The sequence below is a fragment of the Bemisia tabaci genome, chromosome 7, assembly GCF_918797505.1.
Source record: "Bemisia tabaci chromosome 7, PGI_BMITA_v3".
NCBI lineage: Eukaryota > Metazoa > Arthropoda > Insecta > Hemiptera > Aleyrodidae > Bemisia > Bemisia tabaci.
Genome location: NC_092799.1, coordinates 44,808,929 through 44,835,076, shown reverse-complemented (window position 1 = coordinate 44,835,076; position 26,148 = coordinate 44,808,929). Strand labels below are relative to the sequence as shown.

General features: G+C 40.7%; 1 protein-coding gene across 7 annotated transcripts in view; it reads right to left on the bottom strand.

Moving 5' to 3' along the window:
• Positions 1-26,148, bottom strand: part of hec (calcitonin receptor hector) — a 188,678-nt gene that overhangs the window by 48,019 nt on the left and 114,511 nt on the right. For all 7 annotated transcript variants that reach the window (XM_072302221.1, XM_072302223.1, XM_072302220.1 and 4 more), the window contains one exon: positions 13,391-13,509. In XM_072302221.1, the coding sequence (XP_072158322.1) occupies positions 13,391-13,499 (109 nt within the window). In that variant the 5' untranslated portion in view covers positions 13,500-13,509. The remainder of the gene's footprint in view (positions 1-13,390; positions 13,510-26,148) is intronic.

The following is a 26,148-nucleotide window of genomic DNA, read 5'->3' as shown; positions in this document are numbered from 1 at the left end:
GATACAAGTTTCTTAACTAGAATTTCACGTTAAACACGATTCTAAGTACGAAAATTACTGAAACCAACTCCCAACGAAGATATTAACGTTTTTATTTCACATTTGTTACGAGGAATTTCAACTGCCCGCTCACAAGAAACTCAAAGCTCTACGTGAGTCAAACCGCGCCTTACAACGGTTTCAGCAAGCTTCTCAATCGAGCAATGTTCATTTCCCATCGTGTCGTTCAAACTATAAGCAATTTGCTATAGCTGAGCCAAAGCGTCAAGACTGAGGTTGCCAGATTTTTATATCGCAGAAACTGTCAGCGCGCGATGTGAATCACGTAGAACATTGAGTTTTCATGAGCGGGTGGTTTGAATTCACGCATCAAGAATCATTGAATATCTTCGTAAGTAGTTCAATTTCGGTAATTTTTGTTGTGCGTATCGTGTTCTACGTGAAATTTTAGTTACGAAACATGTATCAGAATGCTGAAATTCGTACCTAGTCTAGTGGTCCATCCTCTCAACCCCTTGCTCATTAGACAGCGAGAGGATTCGGTTCCGACCAGGTATCAGCCTTCATTTTGAGCGGGTATGCAATTTGACGTGTCGTCATTTGCGAATAGTTATCTTACGGCCCCTGAACCTCCGCACCACTTCGTGTTTATTCAAAAGCTGTAGTGGATTTCGTCCGCACTGGATTGTACTGCTCCCAAGCTCCGGATTCCGGTGGACTTGTTTGATGATAAAAGCAAAATTCTTTCAACCCCTTGCTCATTAGACAGCGAGAGGATTCGGTTCCGACCAGGCATCAGCCTTCATTTTGAGTGGGTATGCAATTTGACGTGTCGTCGTGTGTGAATAGTTATCTTACGGCCCCTGCACCTCCGCACTACTCCGTGTTTATTCAAAAGCTGTAGTGGATTTCGTCCGCACTGGATTGTACTGCTCCCAAGCTCCGGATTCCGGTGGACTTGTTTGATGATAAAAGCAAAATTCTTTCAACCCCTTGCTCATTAGACAGCGAGAGGATTCGGTTCCGACCAGGCATCAGCCTTCATTTTGAGTGGGTATGCAATTTGACGTGTCGTCATGTGCGAATAGTTATCTTACGGCCCCTGCAGCTCCGCACTACTCCGTGTTTATTCAAAAGCTGTAGTGGATTTCGTCCGCACTGGATTGTACTGCTCCCAAGCTCCGGATTCCGGTGGACTTGTTTGATGATAAAAGCAAAATTCTTTCAACCCCTTGCTCATTAGACAGCGAGAGGATTCGGTTCCGACCAGGCATCAGCCTTCATTTTGAGCGGGTATGCAATTTGACGTGTCGTCGTGTGTGAATAGTTATCTTACGGCCCCTGCAGCTCCGCACTACTCCGTGTTTATTCAAAAGCTGTAGTGGATTTCGTCCGCACTGGATTGTACTGCTCCCAAGCTCCGGATTCCGGTGGACTTGTTTGATGATAAAAGCAAAATTCTTTCAACCCCTTGCTCATTAGACAGCGAGAGGATTCGGTTCCGACCAGGCATCAGCCTTCATTTTGAGTGGGTATGCAATTTGACGTGTCGTCGTGTGTGAATAGTTATCTTACGGCCCCTGCAGCTCCGCACTACTCCGTGTTTATTCAAAAGCTGTAGTGGATTTCGTCCGCACTGGATTGTACTGCTCCCAAGCTCCGGATTCCGGTGGACTTGTTTGATGATAAAAGCAAAATTCTTTCAACCCCTTGCTCATTAGACAGCGAGAGGATTCGGTTCCGACCAGGCATCAGCCTTCATTTTGAGTGGGTATGCAATTTGACGTGTCGTCGTGTGTGAATAGTTATCTTACGGCCCCTGCAGCTCCGCACTACTCCGTGTTTATTCAAAAGCTGTAGTGGATTTCGTCCGCACTGGATTGTACTGCTCCCAAGCTCCGGATTCCGGTGGACTTGTTTGATGATAAAAGCAAAATTCTTTCAACCCCTTGCTCATTAGACAGCGAGAGGATTCGGTTCCGACCAGGCATCAGCCTTCATTTTGAGTGGGTATGCAATTTGACGTGTCGTCGTGTGTGAATAGTTATCTTACGGCCCCTGCAGCTCCGCACTACTCCGTGTTTATTCAAAAGCTGTAGTGGATTTCGTCCGCACTGGATTGTACTGCTCCCAAGCTCCGGATTCCGGTGGACTTGTTTGATGATAAAAGCAAAATTCTTTCAACCCCTTGCTCATTAGACAGCGAGAGGATTCGGTTCCGACCAGGCATCAGCCTTCATTTTGAGTGGGTATGCAATTTGACGTGTCGTCGTGTGTGAATAGTTATCTTACGGCCCCTGCAGCTCCGCACTACTCCGTGTTTATTCAAAAGCTGTAGTGGATTTCGTCCGCACTGGATTGTACTGCTCCCAAGCTCCGGATTCCGGTGGACTTGTTTGATGATAAAAGCAAAATTCTTTCAACCCCTTGCTCATTAGACAGCGAGAGGATTCGGTTCCGACCAGGCATCAGCCTTCATTTTGAGTGGGTATGCAATTTGACGTGTCGTCATGTGCGAATAGTTATCTTACGGCCCCTGCAGCTCCGCACTACTCCGTGTTTATTCAAAAGCTGTAGTGGATTTCGTCCGCACTGGATTGTACTGCTCCCAAGCTCCGGATTCCGGTGGACTTGTTTGATGATAAAAGCAAAATTCTTTCAACCCCTTGCTCATTAGACAGCGAGAGGATTCGGTTCCGACCAGGCATCAGCCTTCATTTTGAGCGGGTATGCAATTTGACGTGTCGTCATTTGCGAATAGTTATCTTACGGCCCCTGCAGCTCCGCACTACTCCGTGTTTATTCAAAAGCTGTAGTGGATTTCGTCCGCACTGGATTGTACTGCTCCCAAGCTCCGGATTCCGGTGGACTTGTTTGATGATAAAAGCAAAATTCTTTCAACCCCTTGCTCATTAGACAGCGAGAGGATTCGGTTCCGACCAGGCATCAGCCTTCATTTTGAGTGGGTATGCAATTTGACGTGTCGTCGTGTGTGAATAGTTATCTTACGGCCCCTGCAGCTCCGCACTACTCCGTGTTTATTCAAAAGCTGTAGTGGATTTCGTCCGCACTGGATTGTACTGCTCCCAAGCTCCGGATTCCGGTGGACTTGTTTGATGATAAAAGCAAAATTCTTTCAACCCCTTGCTCATTAGACAGCGAGAGGATTCGGTTCCGACCAGGCATCAGCCTTCATTTTGAGTGGGTATGCAATTTGACGTGTCGTCGTGTGTGAATAGTTATCTTACGGCCCCTGCAGCTCCGCACTACTCCGTGTTTATTCAAAAGCTGTAGTGGATTTCGTCCGCACTGGATTGTACTGCTCCCAAGCTCCGGATTCCGGTGGACTTGTTTGATGATAAAAGCAAAATTCTTTCAACCCCTTGCTCATTAGACAGCGAGAGGATTCGGTTCCGACCAGGCATCAGCCTTCATTTTGAGTGGGTATGCAATTTGACGTGTCGTCGTGTGTGAATAGTTATCTTACGGCCCCTGCAGCTCCGCACTACTCCGTGTTTATTCAAAAGCTGTAGTGGATTTCGTCCGCACTGGATTGTACTGCTCCCAAGCTCCGGATTCCGGTGGACTTGTTTGATGATAAAAGCAAAATTCTTTCAACCCCTTGCTCATTAGACAGCGAGAGGATTCGGTTCCGACCAGGCATCAGCCTTCATTTTGAGTGGGTATGCAATTTGACGTGTCGTCATGTGCGAATAGTTATCTTACGGCCCCTGCAGCTCCGCACTACTCCGTGTTTATTCAAAAGCTGTAGTGGATTTCGTCCGCACTGGATTGTACTGCTCCCAAGCTCCGGATTCCGGTGGACTTGTTTGATGATAAAAGCAAAATTCTTTCAACCCCTTGCTCATTAGACAGCGAGAGGATTCGGTTCCGACCAGGCATCAGCCTTCATTTTGAGCGGGTATGCAATTTGACGTGTCGTCATTTGCGAATAGTTATCTTACGGCCCCTGCAGCTCCGCACTACTCCGTGTTTATTCAAAAGCTGTAGTGGATTTCGTCCGCACTGGATTGTACTGCTCCCAAGCTCCGGATTCCGGTGGACTTGTTTGATGATAAAAGCAAAATTCTTTCAACCCCTTGCTCATTAGACAGCGAGAGGATTCGGTTCCGACCAGGCATCAGCCTTCATTTTGAGCGGGTATGCAATTTGACGTGTCGTCATTTGCGAATAGTTATCTTACGGCCCCTGCAGCTCCGCACTACTCCGTGTTTATTCAAAAGCTGTAGTGGATTTCGTCCGCACTGGATTGTACTGCTCCCAAGCTCCGGATTCCGGTGGACTTGTTTGATGATAAAAGCAAAATTCTTTCAACCCCTTGCTCATTAGACAGCGAGAGGATTCGGTTCCGACCAGGCATCAGCCTTCATTTTGAGTGGGTATGCAATTTGACGTGTCGTCGTGTGTGAATAGTTATCTTACGGCCCCTGCACCTCCGCACTACTCCGTGTTTATTCAAAAGCTGTAGTGGATTTCGTCCGCACTGGATTGTACTGCTCCCAAGCTCCGGATTCCGGTGGACTTGTTTGATGATAAAAGCAAAATTCTTTCAACCCCTTGCTCATTAGACAGCGAGAGGATTCGGTTCCGACCAGGCATCAGCCTTCATTTTGAGTGGGTATGCAATTTGACGTGTCGTCGTGTGTGAATAGTTATCTTACGGCCCCTGCAGCTCCGCACTACTCCGTGTTTATTCAAAAGCTGTAGTGGATTTCGTCCGCACTGGATTGTACTGCTCCCAAGCTCCGGATTCCGGTGGACTTGTTTGATGATAAAAGCAAAATTCTTTCAACCCCTTGCTCATTAGACAGCGAGAGGATTCGGTTCCGACCAGGCATCAGCCTTCATTTTGAGTGGGTATGCAATTTGACGTGTCGTCGTGTGTGAATAGTTATCTTACGGCCCCTGCAGCTCCGCACTACTCCGTGTTTATTCAAAAGCTGTAGTGGATTTCGTCCGCACTGGATTGTACTGCTCCCAAGCTCCGGATTCCGGTGGACTTGTTTGATGATAAAAGCAAAATTCTTTCAACCCCTTGCTCATTAGACAGCGAGAGGATTCGGTTCCGACCAGGCATCAGCCTTCATTTTGAGTGGGTATGCAATTTGACGTGTCGTCGTGTGTGAATAGTTATCTTACGGCCCCTGCAGCTCCGCACTACTCCGTGTTTATTCAAAAGCTGTAGTGGATTTCGTCCGCACTGGATTGTACTGCTCCCAAGCTCCGGATTCCGGTGGACTTGTTTGATGATAAAAGCAAAATTCTTTCAACCCCTTGCTCATTAGACAGCGAGAGGATTCGGTTCCGACCAGGCATCAGCCTTCATTTTGAGTGGGTATGCAATTTGACGTGTCGTCGTGTGTGAATAGTTATCTTACGGCCCCTGCAGCTCCGCACTACTCCGTGTTTATTCAAAAGCTGTAGTGGATTTCGTCCGCACTGGATTGTACTGCTCCCAAGCTCCGGATTCCGGTGGACTTGTTTGATGATAAAAGCAAAATTCTTTCAACCCCTTGCTCATTAGACAGCGAGAGGATTCGGTTCCGACCAGGCATCAGCCTTCATTTTGAGTGGGTATGCAATTTGACGTGTCGTCGTGTGTGAATAGTTATCTTACGGCCCCTGCAGCTCCGCACTACTCCGTGTTTATTCAAAAGCTGTAGTGGATTTCGTCCGCACTGGATTGTACTGCTCCCAAGCTCCGGATTCCGGTGGACTTGTTTGATGATAAAAGCAAAATTCTTTCAACCCCTTGCTCATTAGACAGCGAGAGGATTCGGTTCCGACCAGGCATCAGCCTTCATTTTGAGTGGGTATGCAATTTGACGTGTCGTCATGTGCGAATAGTTATCTTACGGCCCCTGCAGCTCCGCACTACTCCGTGTTTATTCAAAAGCTGTAGTGGATTTCGTCCGCACTGGATTGTACTGCTCCCAAGCTCCGGATTCCGGTGGACTTGTTTGATGATAAAAGCAAAATTCTTTCAACCCCTTGCTCATTAGACAGCGAGAGGATTCGGTTCCGACCAGGCATCAGCCTTCATTTTGAGCGGGTATGCAATTTGACGTGTCGTCATTTGCGAATAGTTATCTTACGGCCCCTGCAGCTCCGCACTACTCCGTGTTTATTCAAAAGCTGTAGTGGATTTCGTCCGCACTGGATTGTACTGCTCCCAAGCTCCGGATTCCGGTGGACTTGTTTGATGATAAAAGCAAAATTCTTTCAACCCCTTGCTCATTAGACAGCGAGAGGATTCGGTTCCGACCAGGCATCAGCCTTCATTTTGAGTGGGTATGCAATTTGACGTGTCGTCGTGTGTGAATAGTTATCTTACGGCCCCTGCAGCTCCGCACTACTCCGTGTTTATTCAAAAGCTGTAGTGGATTTCGTCCGCACTGGATTGTACTGCTCCCAAGCTCCGGATTCCGGTGGACTTGTTTGATGATAAAAGCAAAATTCTTTCAACCCCTTGCTCATTAGACAGCGAGAGGATTCGGTTCCGACCAGGCATCAGCCTTCATTTTGAGTGGGTATGCAATTTGACGTGTCGTCATGTGCGAATAGTTATCTTACGGCCCCTGCAGCTCCGCACTACTCCGTGTTTATTCAAAAGCTGTAGTGGATTTCGTCCGCACTGGATTGTACTGCTCCCAAGCTCCGGGTCCCGGCGGACTTGTTTGATGATAAAAGCTCGGTCCGAGTGTGAGAGTAACCACCTCCCGTGCGTCAATGTATTTAACGAAACGAGCGGCGAGGTCCATTGTCCAGCGGCCGAGCGACAACTATTTTATTATTCGACGCTCATAAAAACCAGGATTCTGAGCATTTGCCCGCATTGATACGTCGTCCATCTAAACGTTTCAGCGCGGCCTTTTCATCGCCGTTCACGCTATCGTAAAGAGGTTTACGTTCGCGCTCTTGTTGTCGGATTTATTGAGTCGGAGAAGAGTCTCGCCCAGAAAAAAATTATAACATTTGGATGAAAATGTTGATTTTATCGGGTGTGATTCATTTCTTTTCAGTGGACCGCGGTTAAAATTTATGGCACCACAAGATAAGTAATCTTATTACGATTTCACAGGGAGCACGTTTAACATGTTTTCGAATTCTAAAATTAGATTGTCAGTTGAAAATTAGTGTAAATAAGTTGACAAAAACAACAGAAGATACCTACGAACTCCCTTCTTGCACAAGAACCAAAATTGTAATGAGTTAAGCAGAAAGGAACCAACCCACATTTTGGAAAAAATTGAATTACGAGTGGTTTTGAACTCAACCACTGCTCCACTATCTATTGCCTAAAATTCAAAGTTTTTGTTGGAGCAAATTTTGGAGAAATCGAACTTGAAGTTTATCGTTTACATTGAGTCTTATGCATCAGGAGCCAAACTTTAAACCTCTTTTCCTCGGTTCGATCCCGATGTGGCTTGGTTCCTTTCTGTTTAACTCCGTCCAATTAACGCAGGTCAAATCTGATTTTTCAACCAAACACACAACTTCAAAAATTACTGTCGAGGGAAAATTCGGTTAATTTGGGGAGATACTTTAAACGCGAACCATGTTGGAATAAATATTGCCCTCTTGACTTCGCTTGCGTAGATTTCGATTTTTCGGTCGTTGAAAAGTTTGAATTCACGACAACAACAAACTCTTTATGTATGTTCTATAAGTGAAGTGTGCAAATTTATGTTATGACTACCACAATTTTTACCTTACTTTTTTAAATCCTCTTGTCGATAACTCCTTTCCGCTCATTTTTATTTGCTAATCTCAATTTTTGTTTATACAGAGTTTAGCAAATTGTACAGCTCTTAAAAAATGACGATATCTGATGCCTTTGGCCACCATCGCGGCATAAACGCGTGGTTTTCAATTAGTAAAATGACTTGAGCAGAGATTACCCTGAACCCAGCGTCGACCAAATTTGTGCCTAATTGGGCGATGTTTCTTAGATGGAGACTAATTGCGATCAGTTGTTGCCAAATTTCATCGAAAAATTATGATTTATTTTTTAAATATAAAAGTTGTTCTAATTTTTTCGAAAATTTCAGAAAAATTTGATTTGTGCCTCAAATGGAATTCCAACACATTTTAAAAAGTTCTGAGTAATCAATCTTTTGTAGAAAAAAAAGGTCCGATAAAATGGAGCAACAGCTTAAGCCACCAAGCTCTCTCTCAAGAATGTCACCCAATTCATTTGAAATAGATAGTTGGTTAAATGAATTCGCTTCTAAAATAGCCTTTGTAGATATGCCTACTGTACATTAACATTCTTTTGTGCTTTGCCTCTTGTGGCAACATTTCAAGCGGTAAAAGTAGGGAGAGCTTTACTCGTCCGTTACTCTAACGCAACGAAGGCCTTTGTACAGCGCAACAACGTTGTTTTGTGATGTTTAAAGACGAAATGATGATACCTTAGTCCACGATGATGCTACGCTTGGAATCTACTCAGGTTACTTACCGGTATGGATTCCTTGTCAGGCTCCTCTAATCTGCCGTGCTAAGGAAAAACGCCGTATGAGCCGTCAGGCGCTGCCGAATTTCCCCGGCAAATCACTAATTTTCAGGAACATTTTTGATTATTTGTCCACCAATTTCTCAAATAATTTGGTTTGTAATTTGATCTAAACGTCTGGAAATTTCAAAGAAAAATGTTCATAATTTTCCTCGAAAATAAACATTTTATCGAAGGAAATTTAGCAACTCTCGAATGTTCATACGACGTTCTTCCTTAACAGGGAGTAATCTCTAACCGAAGGCGGCTGCATTGAGGCGGCCAAAGGTTCACTTTGAGGCCGTAAGGTATTGCGCAAGGGGAAAACGACGTGAATAATTAAGCGCTGGTGGAGTACAAATTTGGAGGAAAATAAAGAAAAATCATAACTCGACTTTGTTTCGCTGTCAATTATAAAAGAGCGAAGAGCTAAAAATGTGGACGAATAAAATAATACATCTGAATGAAAACTAACTATCTCAGACGTTCTGAGCCATCACAAGCCCTGTTTTAAATTTTCTTCATAGTCTCTCGAATAATTAGAAGTTATTTTCAAGTGGCTTCTTATTTGTTGGTACTTTAGGCAATGCACATTTTTGTCCGCAAAGATTCTACACTCAATGGTTTGAATGTTTCTCGCTCATGCCCTCGAATCTATGAGTATGGATAGTACTGTCGCTCTCACACCAATGGATAAAAAAAATGAATAAATCAATATGACCACAACCCCCATACCAACGAGGAGAATGGCATTGTCGACGACAAATCAATCTAAAATACGGCATAATTGTTGATGTGTGTGACCAGTACGAAAACCACGCGAAGGGTGTGAAATTTCAAAAGGCACGAAATAATTATCCGTTAGCACCGGACACTTGTAAATTGACATGCTCATCAAATTGAACGATTTTCGCCCGCGCGTTCGGCGGGGTGGATAAAGTCGTGTTTCGGACACGCTGAATGATATGTTTGTGACGACTCGAGCATTCAAATGTCAAAATGAAGGCAGAAAATTAATTTAAAACGAATTTTTCGATTATTTTCATCACAGCTCCTCCTCTCCCGTCCCTCCATACTAGGTAAGGTTTCCGTTTTTTTTTTTTTTTTTTTTTCTTTTTTTTTTCTAATAATAGAGCGACGGTTAGGTCAACACGGTGTCCGTCATCAGGACGAAATTTCTGCAACGCTCACGGGTAATCCCCCTGCATTCGCCGCGCGAACCTCAAATGGATAGCTATTTCTTCACCGAGGATTTCCTCTGGCCCACCTCGGAAATCCAAAGCGAAACAGCAAGAACGTAACCTTCTCAACCCCTATTATTTGCCATTCTATTTCCTCTAAATTCCCGGTAAAAAAGCTCCTTTGTTCGAACAAGGCTTAAAAAAAAATTCGCGAGGATGCAAGGAGCATCCTCTGCAAGCTCAGCTTTGCGAGGTATCACTTGTTCCGCCATTTAAACCTAGAGGAAAGGATCGATTATCAAGGTGTACGTCAATTATCGATTCTTCACCATAGCTTCAGATGGGACAATCGATAGTCGATTACTCAAGTCGCCCCCGCTGGAGCTGTCGTGAATTAGCGTATCCGGTTGAGACCTGCATAAAAAGTTCGCTTCATCCATATTTTAGTGAAGGTGCCAGGCTGCTCGACCGCAAGCCGTCCCTCACAATGCTCCACCCTGTCAGTCCCGCCCATGGCCCTCGTCCCTTGCCCGGGAACGGAAAAACAATCAATTTAATTCGCGTGCTCCATGCTCTGTCATGTCTTCTGCACTTTTATCAGACCCAGTCTCCGCTTATCATTGTCCGGCCCGTAAAGTTTATCAGACCGCCGACTCTGTTGCAGAGCGCGTAGCATCGCACACGGTTGTCGAATCGCGGACGCATTCGACCGAATTATCGGCTGCCTCACTCAAGAGTACGGACATGTCGAGGTATAGGCAAATTTTCGCGAGTAGATTTGGTCGAAGTTTTTAATTTACTGCCAACATCCGTTACAACAAAACGAAATTCCCTACGGACGACGGTGCGCTTACAACATGTGGTTTTGATGTTGACAGCAATATCGGCCACATCCAAAATTTGCGACCCACCTCCCGGGTTGGGTTGAAAAGTGGCTGGATGCAAACGTTGGCCGAAATTCATCAAGCAGCTGAATTAAGTTCTTGACCGCAGCAGAGCATTTTTCTCATTTGATTTGCAATCCTGCCGATCCAGTTAAAAAATTCGACAAATCCACTCGCAAAAATTTGCCTTATGGAGATCTTAGTGCCCAAAAGGGCCGCCGGCCTTCTGACACAAAATACACTAGAAAAATGTCACTGCCTCAATTGTGATTTCGGTCGGATAAATGCCCAGTGGAGGTTTATATAAATCTTCGAGGACGGATAGTCACACACTCAATATTTACCGAGTATTCATCATATTTTCTTTCCGGAATTTTCATCATGCATGTATAGTATACTTAGAGTGTCATTTTTAGGCAAAAAAAAATGAGTAAACATCCAATACCTCCTAATTATTATATGTATTTGGATCGAAATTATTTTACTGATAAGTATTGAAAATGTATACAATTCCTCAAAAATAATGTACGTTAGTCATTGGGCTAAAGTTGAAAGTTTTGGTTTTGATGTTTACACACGAGAGGTAAAAAACTACTTTTTGCCCCAATTGTATCCATGTTGCCATTACGCTTTCTGCCCTATTCAATCTAAAAGTGTGAGAGATTGAGCCTTTGATGTTTTCGCGTGTATTCTGGGTGTAAAGGTTGATTTTCAGATTTGAATATTCAAAGACACGCATTGGCGCAATTCGGGCTAAAATAGGTACTATTTGAGTTGAATAATTTAGAGATAGCAAATGCGGATCAAATGTGTTCAATTGATGTTGGTGCTTTCACGTCTAAAACGTAAATATAATAAGTGCAGAATGTCATTGACGAAAAAATGTTAACCAAACAGTGTGCGCCTTTTCCATCACATTACAGACTACGATGTTCAGCGATCAAGAAGATAGTTTTTCAATTTCAGATCTAACTGCTTGCACTGAATAATAAATATATGAATCTAAAATTTTTTGTATTATTGATATTCTATCTTTTAACATTTCGACAAATTGTATAAAAAATATAAAAAATTGATACCTGCGTATATACGAAGAAGAAATATCGAACGCTGAATGTCTTAAAATTATAATAACTAACTAACTAACTAAATACACGAGAGAAACTAAGTAAAACTTCCAGGAACTGAGAATAAAGTCATACCAATGTTTTGATGTGAAAAACTCGCACTAAATTGTTTAAAACTCTGAGGTACAATTAAATTTAAGATTAAATTGGAAGAAATAATATGAGAGTAATTGAAACACCATGCAAATAACTATTGTGAAAATTATCTAGTAAGCACCCTCGATATAGAGACATCTTGAGGGAGGGACCGTGTATCGCACTTAGCGTAGTTAATGTGATCATCCGGAAACAGGCTTAAATAATTATAGTTGCTCTCTAGAATATCAGCGCCTCCAAAAACGGTTCAGACCTCCAGATTTATTTTACAGTAGTAAAAGTTCAATGAGAGATTGATGGTGGAAGCGATTCAATTTCGCGTAATTGAGCCCGTGGTCCGTGGCACCAGTTCAACTACCGACAACAGATATCAATGATTCGCACACACCAACGCCAATATCAACTGTTGGCCTCGCGCCTCAATGTTTTCAATGCTCCCGAATCAAAATTTGTAGTGTTGCCTTTTTCGCACATTATTAAGGGGTACCAACGATAAGACAATAAACACTGAGTTTCAACGTTAGTTTTTAAAGCAGCTTAAAAAAAACTTTCAAAAAGAAAGCTTCAGAAAGTTAGCTTTCAAAAAATATGATCAGGATCATGTCAGTGAAAAGTAACTCGTGAGTCTTTTGGCAAAATATTTAAACTTTTGAATTGGGTGTTTTTTTTGACAGAATTACTTTTTCCCTGCTGAGGCGTCGATAAGTTTTTCTTTTTGTAATTGATGTGTCTTACTGGCTTACAATCTTATTAATAACTCGTTTAATGAGCTATTTGAATAACTTTAGAGAAATCAAAAATATTTAATGCTCTAGAACCATCTAATTCCTAGAATCCAAATTAATCCCACGTGAAACCAGAAAATACTAAAATGTATCAAAGGCAAGTAAGGTTCCTAAATTCTAAATTCTCAATGCGTAAAACCAATTTTTTTTTTTTTCGTTAAAAGAAAAAACATGTTGAAAACTCTTTAGTGAATGATTTGGCAAACTTCCCGGAAAGAAAATTATGAAACCTCCCACTTTTTTCTCTCAAAAGTAACTTTCCAAAGATTACATAAAACCATCGAGTCCACCGTTTTACAAACAATGCGCACAAGAAAGTAACTTGGTCAGTTCAAAGTTATCCAAATCGATCGCCTTGCTTTTTTAGATAAGAATAGAACGAAAAATATTATGTTTATGCATGTATTGCGCTGGAGAGATGACACATGACTAATGTATTTGTAAACAAAAAAGGCAAATCAGTTTATAATGAGCTTTAGTGGAGCCTGGTGACATGAATATTTATTTGCAACGATGTGAACAACAAAAAACCGAGAAAAATACTATTACGAATAAGGTAAGATATTTATACAACGCTTTTAAACTTGGAAAAATCTGCATAATAAGGAAGACATACTGTAGAAATATCACGGGTAAAAAATAAGTGTGTAAAGAACCTTTTTAATCAATTATTTTGTTACTGCCAATTAACAGGGGAACGTGCCCCAAAAGAGAAATTGAAATAAATTATGAAAGGAAATCAGTGTTTGAGTCCTAGTTTCACTCATCATAACAAGTGTCAATCAAAATGTTTGCTACTTACCGTTTGGGAAGACGATTTGCATCCTGCGTATTTTTTCTAGGCATGTGTTCCGTAAATTCAGGTACCAGTTTTCCATGTCCAAAGCTGTCGAACTATTGGCTGCATTCATTGTTCCGAACCTAAAATAAGAAACCGCACGTATTATTTTCCTGCTCTATCCAATGTTGATAACATCATTTACTCTCGTTAGCGTTTATCGATGAATAATTTTATCAATGAAGTTCATATTAATTAAGAGATATTGTAAAGATATATACGTAGTGAGAATAATTAAGACTTAATTTTTTATTTATTCTCGAATAGTAAATACATGAGTAGATGAATGATAAAAGTTTCAAATTGAGAACTATTAATATATTAATCCTTATAAACGAAACGGACTTTTGATTATTTTGAAATACACGATATTCTATAGGATAAGATTTATATAATCAACAAAGATAATTCTAAATCTCGGATAACATTTTTTCCGTGTCCTGATTTAAATAAAATTCTGCATATCGACGGTGAAAGTCGGCAATCACATAGCTCGGTTTGCAACGTCGCAGACTTCCTGTCATACGTTATTTTTTAAACGGAAAACTACTCAACGGCAATTTTTTAAAACTTTCGCGATGTTTCTTCTTTGTGTGAAAACAATTCTACATAAACTTCAAGGAATGATGTCAATTTGTTCTCTTTTAAAAAAATAACATAGAAGCGGAGATTTGCAGACACCGCAAACGAGTTATGTGATTGCCGACTTACACCGTCGATGTACTGAACACAGTTCATCCCTGATTCTTGCCAATGGTCCATCAGTAATATTCAGCGCCGCAAGCCGATGCGGATGCACCCTTTCTTCTTCCGAACCGAAAAATGAAAAAAAAAACATTCAATAATACTTTCTAATAATAAAATATGCTAGGAGCAGAGACAAGAGACCCTCCACTGGCCTCCTAGCGACAGGTGGAAGCTTTTACTTTCGGGGTTTCAACAATTCCTTATGGACAATTATTAGGGAGCAACAGTCATCACCCTATTTTCGGCTGTTGACTTACCTACATGGTCGATGATGAGCTTCGGGTGACGTCATGAGCCAAACAAGTTTCCTAAACGTCGGCCATTTTCGGCTTGTTTGCGAAACGAAACTGCCAACACGTTGTTAAACATCAACCATGTAGGTAAGTCAACAGTAGAATGCTGAAGTCCCGAAAGTAAAAGCTTCCACCATGACCAAGATACTAGTGGAGGGTCTCTTGTCTCTGGCTAGGAGAGACATCTACTATTACAAGAGGAAAAACTATTCCAGAAAGTATGAGAATGTAAACACATGACAGATGAATTCCGGATGCAGTATCGTACCAAAATGTCATGTGTGGCAGATCGATCTTAATGTCACCCAGGGGGGCGCAACTTCACCCGCGCCGACGACTCTCAAACTTCGAGCTTTTCTTGGAACTCGAGATTATTCAAACGCATCTCCGAGGGAACTCCATAATCAGTATCTCATATTGGAGCCACTGTAAGCAGAGATGATGCGACCTACGGTGGTACTTAGAATTCCCACCCTCATTTCATTTTCATATTTTGCTTTACTTCCTCGAATCCCTTTTTTCACGTCGAGAATCCTCCCCCAATATGATTTCAAGAGTTCATTCTGTACTCTCTTTGAGGACGGGATTCAGTCTAGGGGCTGTCAAGCGCGCAAACAAATTAAGACAGATTTGATGAGCTTTTTTTCTCTCTCTCCCGAGGAAAATATCCATAATTTCATTCCTCAACGGGAAACCCGCTGAAATGTCCTTCATACACGGAAAAAAATGATATACCAAATTTAACAATTTTGTAGTTAAAAAAAGTGTTCGACATGTTTCAATGTACATTTTACAATAAAAAATGGTTCCCATGATCCCATGGTTACATTAGCTTCCCACTATTGTAGAGTGTGCGTTTGAGACGTGTCGGACATATTTTTAAACAATTTAATTGTTGAATCAGCAGTCCAATATTTTCCGTGTATTGAGAGATGTAAAAATAAAAGGTACATTCACAGACATTTTGAAACGGTGAAATTGATATAACTGCACCACCGCTGCTCTCAGGTGGCTGATGGGTGGATTACTCCCGCAAGAATAATTATGTAAAGCACTTTGAAAACTTTACAGCAATGTTGCGTCTAGCACATAGGAAGATTCCACTCATGACATATATTGTAGATCAGTACAGTCTAGAATGCAGTTCATGGACAAAGCGACTTCTTTAAATTACAAGCGTTCCTCTGAGAGCAAGGGAGGACTAGGAAAAGACGACTACAGAATGGCTCCTAGCACATTCCAGGCTAAACTAACATTCTGTCTCGTTGTCTCCGGTCGTGGGTCTAGTTTTATTTCCCGTCTTCCTTTCCGTTTCTCTGTCTCTGTCTCCCTTCTCCAGCCCTTGTTCCTCGGGGGGTTGGTGTTGAAGATTCATTGAAATTCACTCGCCACGAAGCCAGACGGTCCGGGTGTGATGAAAGAGGTGGTAATTGTTGCGACAAAACTTTGCCGTCATTGCCTGTCAAGCTCCTCGGACAAATAAATTAATTTTTGCTTCCTCGGATCCCGAAGAAATTGAATGGCTTTGAGACTGAAAAGCTCTATTTAACAGCTGTGTTCCTTTCCTACGTAATGAACTTATATGATTTCTTATTGATTTCAAACTCCGTTCGGTCGGAAAAAAACTGCTGAAGCTAATGTGAAAAATTACTGAATACTTAATAATTAATCGCCGTAAAACTTAATACCATCCTAAGGACGACAGCCGCCTTAAAATAGTGAAATATCTTCAGAACTTGCGGATAAAATAAAATGTAAAAAATAGTGTACCGATTCGGCAACCCTTTAATGCGACCTCGAGCCTAAGGTAGAGAACGGAGAGCAATAATAGCTGCGATAAAGATAACTCACGAACAAAATATTTTTGCTCCGGGAAAATTAATTCTCCGGTGCTTGTGTTGTGTTCTGTGTCTGGTCGGTTTTAAGTTTTGAAAGTAAACTACTCCATGATTCATTGAGCAAGGGGACGTCGCAAATTGTGTGGAGTCATTGTGAGATCATTTGTTTTTGTAAACAAATATATTAGTTCCTCAGGCTTCGATAAATTACTTTTCCATTTATGTAATAAAACTCTAATTACTTAGTCATGACCGTAGATTTCGCAAAGAAGCAACGCTTTGAACAAATTTCACCGTCAAAGAAATTTTCCTCATAGGTTTCAATTAACTGCGTCATGAATTGACTCCGAAATTTGTCTATTCCAAAAAAATGTTTTAATTTCAGTTTTGATGTCATTTAAACTATGGTCTGCGTCACACTTTTAGAGATATTGGAGTCAATGCCGGAGTTTAAACGCGGTCTAAATTGTAGTTCGTATGGAACAGTAAGATTTATGGTCCAAGTAACTGAAGTTTTCAGTTAAAAGAACTAAACTTCGGTTAAGATAATTGATGTTTATAGTAAAGAATATATGCGTCAGCATGTGACTTACAAAAACTTTTTTTACCTAAATTTCAGCTACAATGACCGAAAACTCCAGTTACCTGGTTTGAAAACGTTAACTTTGCACACTGCCGTGCCATGGATGAACATTCAAACATAGCCAAATTTTCTCAGCTAAAATACGAATTTTCCGAAAAATTTGTAAATATTTGTCCTGAAAATTTTCAGAGAAATTTATCTGCAATCAGATCTTAATTATCTGAAAATTTCAAAAGAACATGTTCACAACTCTACTTAAAATCAAACACTCTATAGCAGGGAAGTTGGCAACTGTCGAATGTTCATACGGCGATTTTCCTTGGCACGATAGATTATGTATGAATCTAATTGTTTTCTTTGTTTATTGCAGTTATTGTATTTTCGTCAACTTTCGCAATTTTAGTTACCTTACACCGCAGTTCAGTTTTTATGATCAAACACATTCGGTTACTCGGACCGAGAACCTTGGCGAGCGTACTTACCAGCAGGGCAATGCGGAGTTGCAGGGGTTATGAGATAACTATTCGCGCATGACGGTCATCAAATTGCATACCCGCTGAAAATGAAGGCTGATCCCCAATCGGAATCAAATCCTCACCCGTTGTTTACGCATGAACCAAATTATTTTTCTTCAAGCGTGAGTGCGACCTGTTTCTGATGCTCGCGTGATGTTTCTTGCGCCTTCGAAATGTTCCTAATTGAACACATGTCACCGGTTCCATACTTTATCGTGCATAGGTTCTTGAACGAAACTTTCAATATAGATATGGTTGGTTTATTTGACGTTATTCATATTTTTTATCCTGATAATTCTAAATGGGTCTGTTGTACGTAGGAGGTACGGCAAAGTGAATAGACTTGCTGCAAGTAAAATCGCTCAAAAATCACGTTGGTCACATCAAAAAAGTCTTAATCGTAACCCTCAGCGCGCGATCTGTGTAGTCTGTAACACGCATTTACAAACTTACCGCGTTTGCGGGCAGTTTTTCATAATAGCCCGACAGTCAGGTTTGTTGAAAGCAAATTTTGAATTTTGAAGTTTTTTTTAATTGAATTCAGTTTCTGGTATTTGTTTCTACCTCGTTTCCTCGTTTTCCCAAAACAGAAGCTTTAAATCGATTGAAATCTTAAGGGAAGTCTAACAGACCGCGAGACTGTTTGTTTATTTAGGTTAGGTTTGCTCGAGTTTCCTCCGAGTAAATCTGAGTGTCTGCCACTATGGAATACTGCCCGTAGACGTAGTAAATTTGAAAAAGCATGTTACAAACTACGCAGATTCCGCACAAGGGAGTAGATTTCAGGTTTTTTTTAAGTGCTCAACGTATTTTTCGTGCGATTTGCCGTGCAGAGAGTCCATTCACTTGGCTGTAGCTCCTACGAGCAACAGACCCATTCTTTGCCTTATCGCATCGAAGCGAGACGTCCTGGACGGCTCATGATGGTTGGAGCATTGGGCGACATCTAATAAATAGACGCTTACTGGACGTTACTCATGAGCTTGAACATTAGAACGCGGACGAGCACACGTATGACCGCCTCAAAGCCCCAAATTACACGATAAAGTCCACGCTCTATTTTCACACGTGCATTAGCAATAATGGACTCGGCAGGCACAGTGCGCCAGAAACGCACTCTCCCTTAAGCCGGAACCGGCAGGGTTGCACCGCTCACGCCGGAACTCCCCCTCCGCCCCACTTGGCAAGAACCGCTCATCTACAATGTTTCCCAATTTGATATAAGTTGTTTTTGCATAGCAGGGCAGCCCTCTTGATGGCACGCTGTGGATTTTCCGATTATGAGCCGAATATGGCACACGCTGAGTCAAGAGCTTCCGTCGAATTAAACGTAGTCCCTCATGAGCGCAAATTGCTGCCAGTTTAGGCCAAAATTACAGTCCATAGGAACGAGGAATGAGGGAGGAAATAAATATGCAAAGGTGGTAGAAGTAGTAGTAGTAGTGTCAGTAATAGTAGCAGTCGTAGAAGCAGTAGTAGTAGTAGTAGTAGTAGTTGCAGTAGTAGTAGTAGTAGTAGTAGTAGTTGCAGTAGTAGTTGCAGTAGTAGTATTAGTAGTAGTGGTAGCAGCAGCACGATTATAGAGATAGTCTAGGATGCAGGAGGATGAATCGGGATAAAAATAAAATGAACTCGGCTAGAAGAAAGAGCAATCTAAGATGCGTAAGACCTATTAGACTGGAAATATGAGCAGTGGCGCTGAATTTTCAACGTGTTGCAATGCATCTAGGCCCCACAATGTTGTTTCGATATGACGTGTATCAAATTGACCACGTCTTGCAATAGGGAACTAGAATTTTTGGCTCATTTAACACACAACGCACGTGTTATTGGTTTCCCTATGTAGACATCTTCTTTTATGAGTAAGCCGAAATTAGTAGTTCCTAATTGAAATGCAGTCCAAATAGAGTACAATTTACATGAGGAACTATTTCTGGGTGCTCCATTAATAGGTCTAGCTGAATGGTAAAATAAGTAACTAATATGGCACGTATGTTGTTAAAAAGGGCCAGAGTTCCTTATCGCAAAATGCAATTCAAAAATATTGCCACGACTTCATCGCAGTTTTTGACTCTCGAGATTCTCGAAAGTTCAATCAAATCATTTCACACGATGAACCTTCGATAAATAAATTTAATCATCGATACCTTGCGAGAAAGAGTATTTTGTTGTTTTCCTGAACTTATTGCATATTCAAAAACAATAATCCAGAGTCATTCTAGAAAAGTAAATTGAAACATTTTGTCACAAACACCTATCTACATGATGATACTCTGGGAAGTCGTTTTCAAAATTAGTTAGAAATAGTTCCTAATCACGATATGTAGTTCAGCTCATACTCACACGTGGCTTTTCAACGAGCAAACACAATTCGAGCTGCTTGTGGAGAACTTTTTCATTGCAATATTGATCAGATTTAAAAATACGGCAACAAAACTCTTCAAATTTTCGCTGATGCCTCGGTTTAATGTGTTTTGATGGGATTCAGGGCTCACTGTGATTTCCTCAGTCAAAATTACTTCACATAGTCTGTCTGAGAAGCCTGAAAAACAACAGGCAGTTAACAAGCAACGTGTTTGCTGTTTTTCAAGCTTCATAAAAAACAAAATGTTATGCCTCGAGTATTTTTCAGTTTCTTTCGGAAAGGAAAATAACAAATTTTAGATCTGAATGAAATATTCTCATAGCGCAGCTATTAGAGTGTTTTTGGTTTCACACGTACTATCAAAAAGTAAATAATTCCAATCTGATTTATTAAGCGACCTAAAATTGAAAAAAAACAGCAAGTTTAGGTGACATTATTTTCCTGATTGTGAGTCAGTATTTAAGACACATTCGGCTCCCGCATATCTCATGTTATTTAGAGTAATCATTGTACCAGAGTTTATGTAAGTTTTTCAAGCATCATTTTTATTGCCATTCATTATACACCGTGTTTTAAAAAATGCAGAGAGTATTAAAAAATTTCAAAGAAAATTTTCTCATCGCGTAGTTCTTTGAATAATTATTTTTTCTCCTATTTGTCTTTTAAAGTATACAATAAAATTCAAATCAAAGACCTGAAATTGAGGGGCAAAAACACTTTCGGATGATATTCACCCAGTTTAAATTTTCTTCAAGGTACAGTCTTTATATCACTCGTGCTGTTATTCAGAACAATTTTTGGGAGTTTTTTTTAACGCAAATGGTCAATTTAAATTCAGATATTAAAAATGCGCTCATAATGGGAACTAAATCAGAGTTCATGGCTGAAAGCACTGGTGCTTTTTCACTTTAGAAGAGAATTAACTATAATCAATCGCTTTTCAATATCAAAGCTTTAAAGCGGAAGGTCTGTTATTCCATAAATCAGTGATAATGATTAAGTTTTTTCCGGCGATTTTTTATTTTACATTCTCGGCGGCATTCAGTTTGCACAGTTGCGCTTATTTTCAGCATTCTATGACCGATAAATGGGAGCCTCTTAGCTCTTCTGCTTTAAGCGTGTGTCAGAACCTCGTCAAGAAATCAGAGCAAACGTTGTTTTATACAGTAGAGCTCCATTCAGATCCTGTCTTTATGCGTTTTGTGCAACTTTTACATGCATCGGCCATTCAAACTATTGTGATTACCCACCACAGCAAATTGACAAGCTCAGTGTCTACCTATCAGAGCAAGAATTTGATATTCATCGTCAATGATATAAATGAATTGTTCAGTTTGATTTTTTATACGATCTCGGAACCGAGCCCGTTTGAATTGAATTGTAAAAAGTCTTCATATGCTGAATGGAATCGACCAGATTGTTCAAATCATTCGGTCGAAATCTTACCTCGCATCTGTCTTAAAATTGATGATCATTTTCTTTGGTTTGAGGAGAGACAAAATTGCGGTAAAATAATAGAAATAACATCTGCTGAATTGGAAGACGGCTCTACTTTAAGTGATCACGTTTTCAATGCAACGCACGGGCTGTACGTCAACAAAATTTGGAATTCTAAAAATCACTTGATTTTTGTCTTGAAAAACGCCCACCAAAAATACAATAAGTCGGAACCATCTCCTCTGGAAACCTTGAGAAATTTGAAATTCGAGGGCCAAACCATCAAGAACTTTGCGCCCGATATGCGCGGAAGAATAGCTTTTTGCTTCAAGTTTTTCTGGCGCTTCTTCAAAGGTCGAAAAACGATTATCTGTCATCCACAAGGTTGCGAGAAGTATGACGCTTTCACAGAAAACCTGATTTCGCTCCAAAATGAAACTGATGGTAATTTTCTTGACTTCTCTTTGAAAAATATGCATGGAAAACCAGTGAAAGTGTGGATTGATAATTTCAACATTGATGATGCAAACAGTCTTCTTTCGAGGTCCACTTCGAAATGGTTTTCATTACATGAAATGGCCATTGAACACTTTGGTTCCTCCGTTAACTGCAGTGTAAAGTACCATATGATACATGTAAATGAAATCAACAAGTGTCACGTTGAAGTAGAGGGTGGCTTAAAATATGGCGTAGATTTGCATTTATTTGGAGCTTCAATTACTTCCAAGATATCTGAGAACTTGAGCATCGATTATCTTGTCAGCCTTGATACCAGCGCTGTATGTTTCGCTGCGCCTCATAGTGGTTTCATGTCTCAAGGGCTTGTAATTTTTAAAAGTTTCTCACCAATGGTGTGGTTTTTGACTTTATGTACGATTTTCACTTTCAGCTTGATTCAATACGTTTTTCAGTACACACAATGCACATTGTTTAGTCATCTCTACTCTGAAGCACAAAGAGAACATATCAGAGGGACATCATCGATGTTAACCATCTTCGCATATTTCGTTTGTGGAAGTCCACCTTCTCTTAACCTGGGCCGACTAACTACAGGGAATATCCTTTTTTCAATATTCAGTTTTTCTACAATCATAATTTCTACAGCGTTTTTAGGTAGTATGACAACATTGCTCAGTAACCAAGTCCAATATCCGGAAATTAACTCTTTGAAGACTTTGGAGGAATCTGATCTTTACATTCAAATCTCGCTGGGTGAAGAAAGCGTTAGTGCATTTGGCTTTCAAAACTTGTCCGAATCACTGCAAAAAAAACTAGTCAACAATTATGCAAACTACTGGTTCCAGCTTTATACCGAGTTTTCTATTGAGACTGGAAACTACCTCCAAACTTTTCTGAACTCTTCTAGTAAGAGACGGGTGAATATTTCAGAGACAGTTGTTCTTGAGGGTATTTACTCGATTGATGAAACTGTTTTAAACAACATGCGGTCGATAATGGCGACTGACGCCTTCGTAGTAAAATTACCTTTCACATCAAACCCAAGAGAGAGTGTCATCATAGGTGATTTTTACCTAGGTACAGTACAAGAATACCACTTGGTAAGAGAATGCGTTTTGACGCACCCAGTGATATTCTTGATCCTAAAGAACTCGTTATTTTTTGACGAACTCAATCGTGTTTACGCTCATTTGCTGGAAACTGGACATGCTAAAAAACTTTTGGAGGATTCATCAGATGACCCCGTGAGGTGGGGTAATTACTCTGGAATAGAAGATAATGGTGAGCCTAGGGTGTACAATTTGAATGATCTACAGTCAGCCTTCATTGGTCTCATTGTAGGTTTATTTTTAAGTTTTCTCGCATTTGTAGGAGAGCTTACGATTGATAAGGGTTACTTTTATAATTGTTCTGTAGTTAAGTCATTTAGACGAGTATAGATGCCCCAACCGTGATAGGTAATGAGGTTCTGCAGGTCATTTTTGTGTGGAAAAAAATTGAATCGCCTGCATTTTTTTCTGGTTTATTTGCTTATGCCCTGTTAAGAACAACCTATGCATATTGTACAGTCATTTTTAGACTACATTTATCGAGATATTGAAAATCATTATATGTAGCCATTTTTCATATGTTTTGGTTCATATCTGTCGCCGAAAATAAGCAAAAACGGCCAATCTCTCATGGGGGGACGGGGGAGTCCAGCTCTGATGAGGGAGGGGGGGAGTACTTGTGGGGGAAAAAAATCTTTCGAGAAGTTAAAGTATTATTTTGACTTTTAGGGTATGTTCTCGCAGACTAGTGGTTTTAGTTCCAGTACTGGTGCTTTGCACTAGTGGTATTATACAAATTATTATTAATTACTAATTAGCTACCGAGTCAGCATTAATTATCAGCCTCTAAAATAACCGGTAGTGTTTAAATTTTTTAACTACGACCCGGGTTCTTTATTATTACGAGGCGGCCCCCTGAGAGCACCGATTGTTTGTCCACGGACACTTTCATGAATCCTGAAATGGCTGAGCCAATCAAAAATGAGCCACTTAGTGTCCATAAATTTTTTACGATTGTACTCTACAAACGAAAGAAAGAAACATGGATTGGATACTGTGGTGAGGCGTGAATGATCGATTATCGATACTTCCTCATTTGAAGTTGGGGTAAAGAATCGATTATTCAAGTACTCGTTGCAAACACCGTATTATCGATTATTTTCCACAGGTTTAAATGGCGGAGCAATCGATACATCGCAAAGCACGCCGCGCCTCTGATAAGATACGATGCTTGACGGAAAATCCTACGGATAGTACCATGATCTAGGAGACTACTTTCGCGAGTGCCGCTTAGTTCCACCGCTCGCGAAACCGTCACGTAAAAACGGATGTAAATAAACGTTGATATAAGCCTTGGTGTCCATATAACTTCATGTTTTCCAGAGGTCACGTGAGAATTGAGTTGCGTCCTATATGCGAAGCGACGAAATATTCGCAGGACAGGCTTTCCCCTTGTTTTTAGCGGTTATACCCGAGTGAAAAATGTTACTCATTACTTGAGTGAAGCGAGGGAGAAGTGCGGACTTGTACGTTCGCCTATCGAATGTCAAAAACAAGCTAATAGTGTGTACATTACGCTCTTCGTCTGTTCTCGTTTAGGGGACCCATGCGTCATTAGGCACATGATTTCGCAAACCGCTTCGCAATTTGGTGCCCACACACACGCTCCTTACTTCTCCGTTGCCGGATTTCACCCTTTTAAAGTTTTTAAAAATTAAAGGGCTGCACGGTCCAACCTAGGGCGCTTTCCGCCTCAGGCATTGCGCGCGTTACGCGTTACTAGTATGAATATCTTGCACTGAAAAATAAATCTCGGTGTATTTACTATGAAAAGGGTAAAATTAACAAGAATTCAGGGTTGTATTTGGATTGCATTTTGCAAAAAGGAACCAAAAGCATTGCCATGTTGCTAAGATTGTGCGACTTCACCCTTTGCAATGAAATTACTGTAATCATGTAAAAATATGAAATTTACATGGTAATTTTGGTCTTAAATTTACAGTCTTTAGCGTGTGAAATAGAAAATGTTTATAGATGACCAGGTTTTGCTTCCAAGACAAGAGGAGTTGCACAATCTCAGCAACATTGCAATGCTCTTGGTTCCTTTTTGCAAAATGCAGTCCATTTGATCCCAGTTTTTTCTTGGTAAAATTACGATTTATGGAATTGGTATTTTTACCGAGAAATCTCGGTGAAGTTATTGAACTTACTCGGTAACTTTACTGGACCTTGGTAAAAACGCCAATATTTTTTATCGACTGTGGTAGAATTACCGAGATAAAATGGCAAAGTAACCGGGAATTGATTACCAATAAAAGTGGTATTCTTACCCGAAAAAAAACAGTAAAAATACCGGTTTTTAGGTAAGCTTACCAGTCTGTCTTGGTATAATTACCAATAATTGGTAAAAAAAGTTAGATGGTGAAGGTACCAACGGATCTTGGTAAGAACGCCGAGAATTTTTTTTCAGTCTGTCACCTTCCGGCCGAAGTATCACAAATGCCCTGCAACGTTTAAAAATTTCCGCAGCCAGTTTATTTTTTACGAAGAAATCGTTTGACGAGGTTGTCCGAAAATTTCACGGAATTTTCTTTGTACTGCCGATAAAATTCAGTGAAATTTTCAAACAGATTAAACCGACAATTTCTCTGTAAAAAAATAAAATTGCGGCGGAAATTTTGAAGCCTAACATGGCGCTTGTGATACTTTGGCCGGAAGGTGACGATATATTAGAGAGTAAGATGTGCGAGAAAGATTGTAAAAGTGAGGTTTTTTGCTCTGTTGGGAGTAAAAAAAATATTTTTCGTCATATCTCGGGAAAGTCACGGCAGAATTGGACGGATTTCTGTCAAACGGAACTAAATGCATTAAGACATGAGCCCTGAGACCCATAAGAATACACGCATAACAGGGCTCACGTCATAATGCACATAGTTCCGTTTGATAGAAATACGTCCAATTTTAAGTGTTCCTATTTGTTTACCCGTGCAAAATAGGCAGTGAAAAACTTGCTATGTTGCAAATTGAGATATGAATGTTTTTTAACTCTCCGTCGTTGGTGAGAAAATGCGTAACTGCACACGCAATAGAGTACAATATCAACGGCTGGGAACGGTGCTGTAGAAGGCGCCATGAGCAACTATTCCACCACAGAGGTATTGCACAGTATCAGACGGAAATGAAGGCGCTTTAACGTTGGTTAATTGACTCGCATCGTTTAGCACTGTGTCGAGTCCTGCTGATCGTACGATCATCGTCGATAACCGGCTCCTCTTCGATAGATTTTTGTGAAACTTGGCACCGGATGGCTTTTTTAAACGGACTTGATTCTTAACTCAGTTTCTCAAAATCCTAAAATCCAAGATGATGGATATGCCCTAAAATGCTATCTCAACTCCAGCACGATCGATTTTTTTGAAACTTGGTATCAATAAGA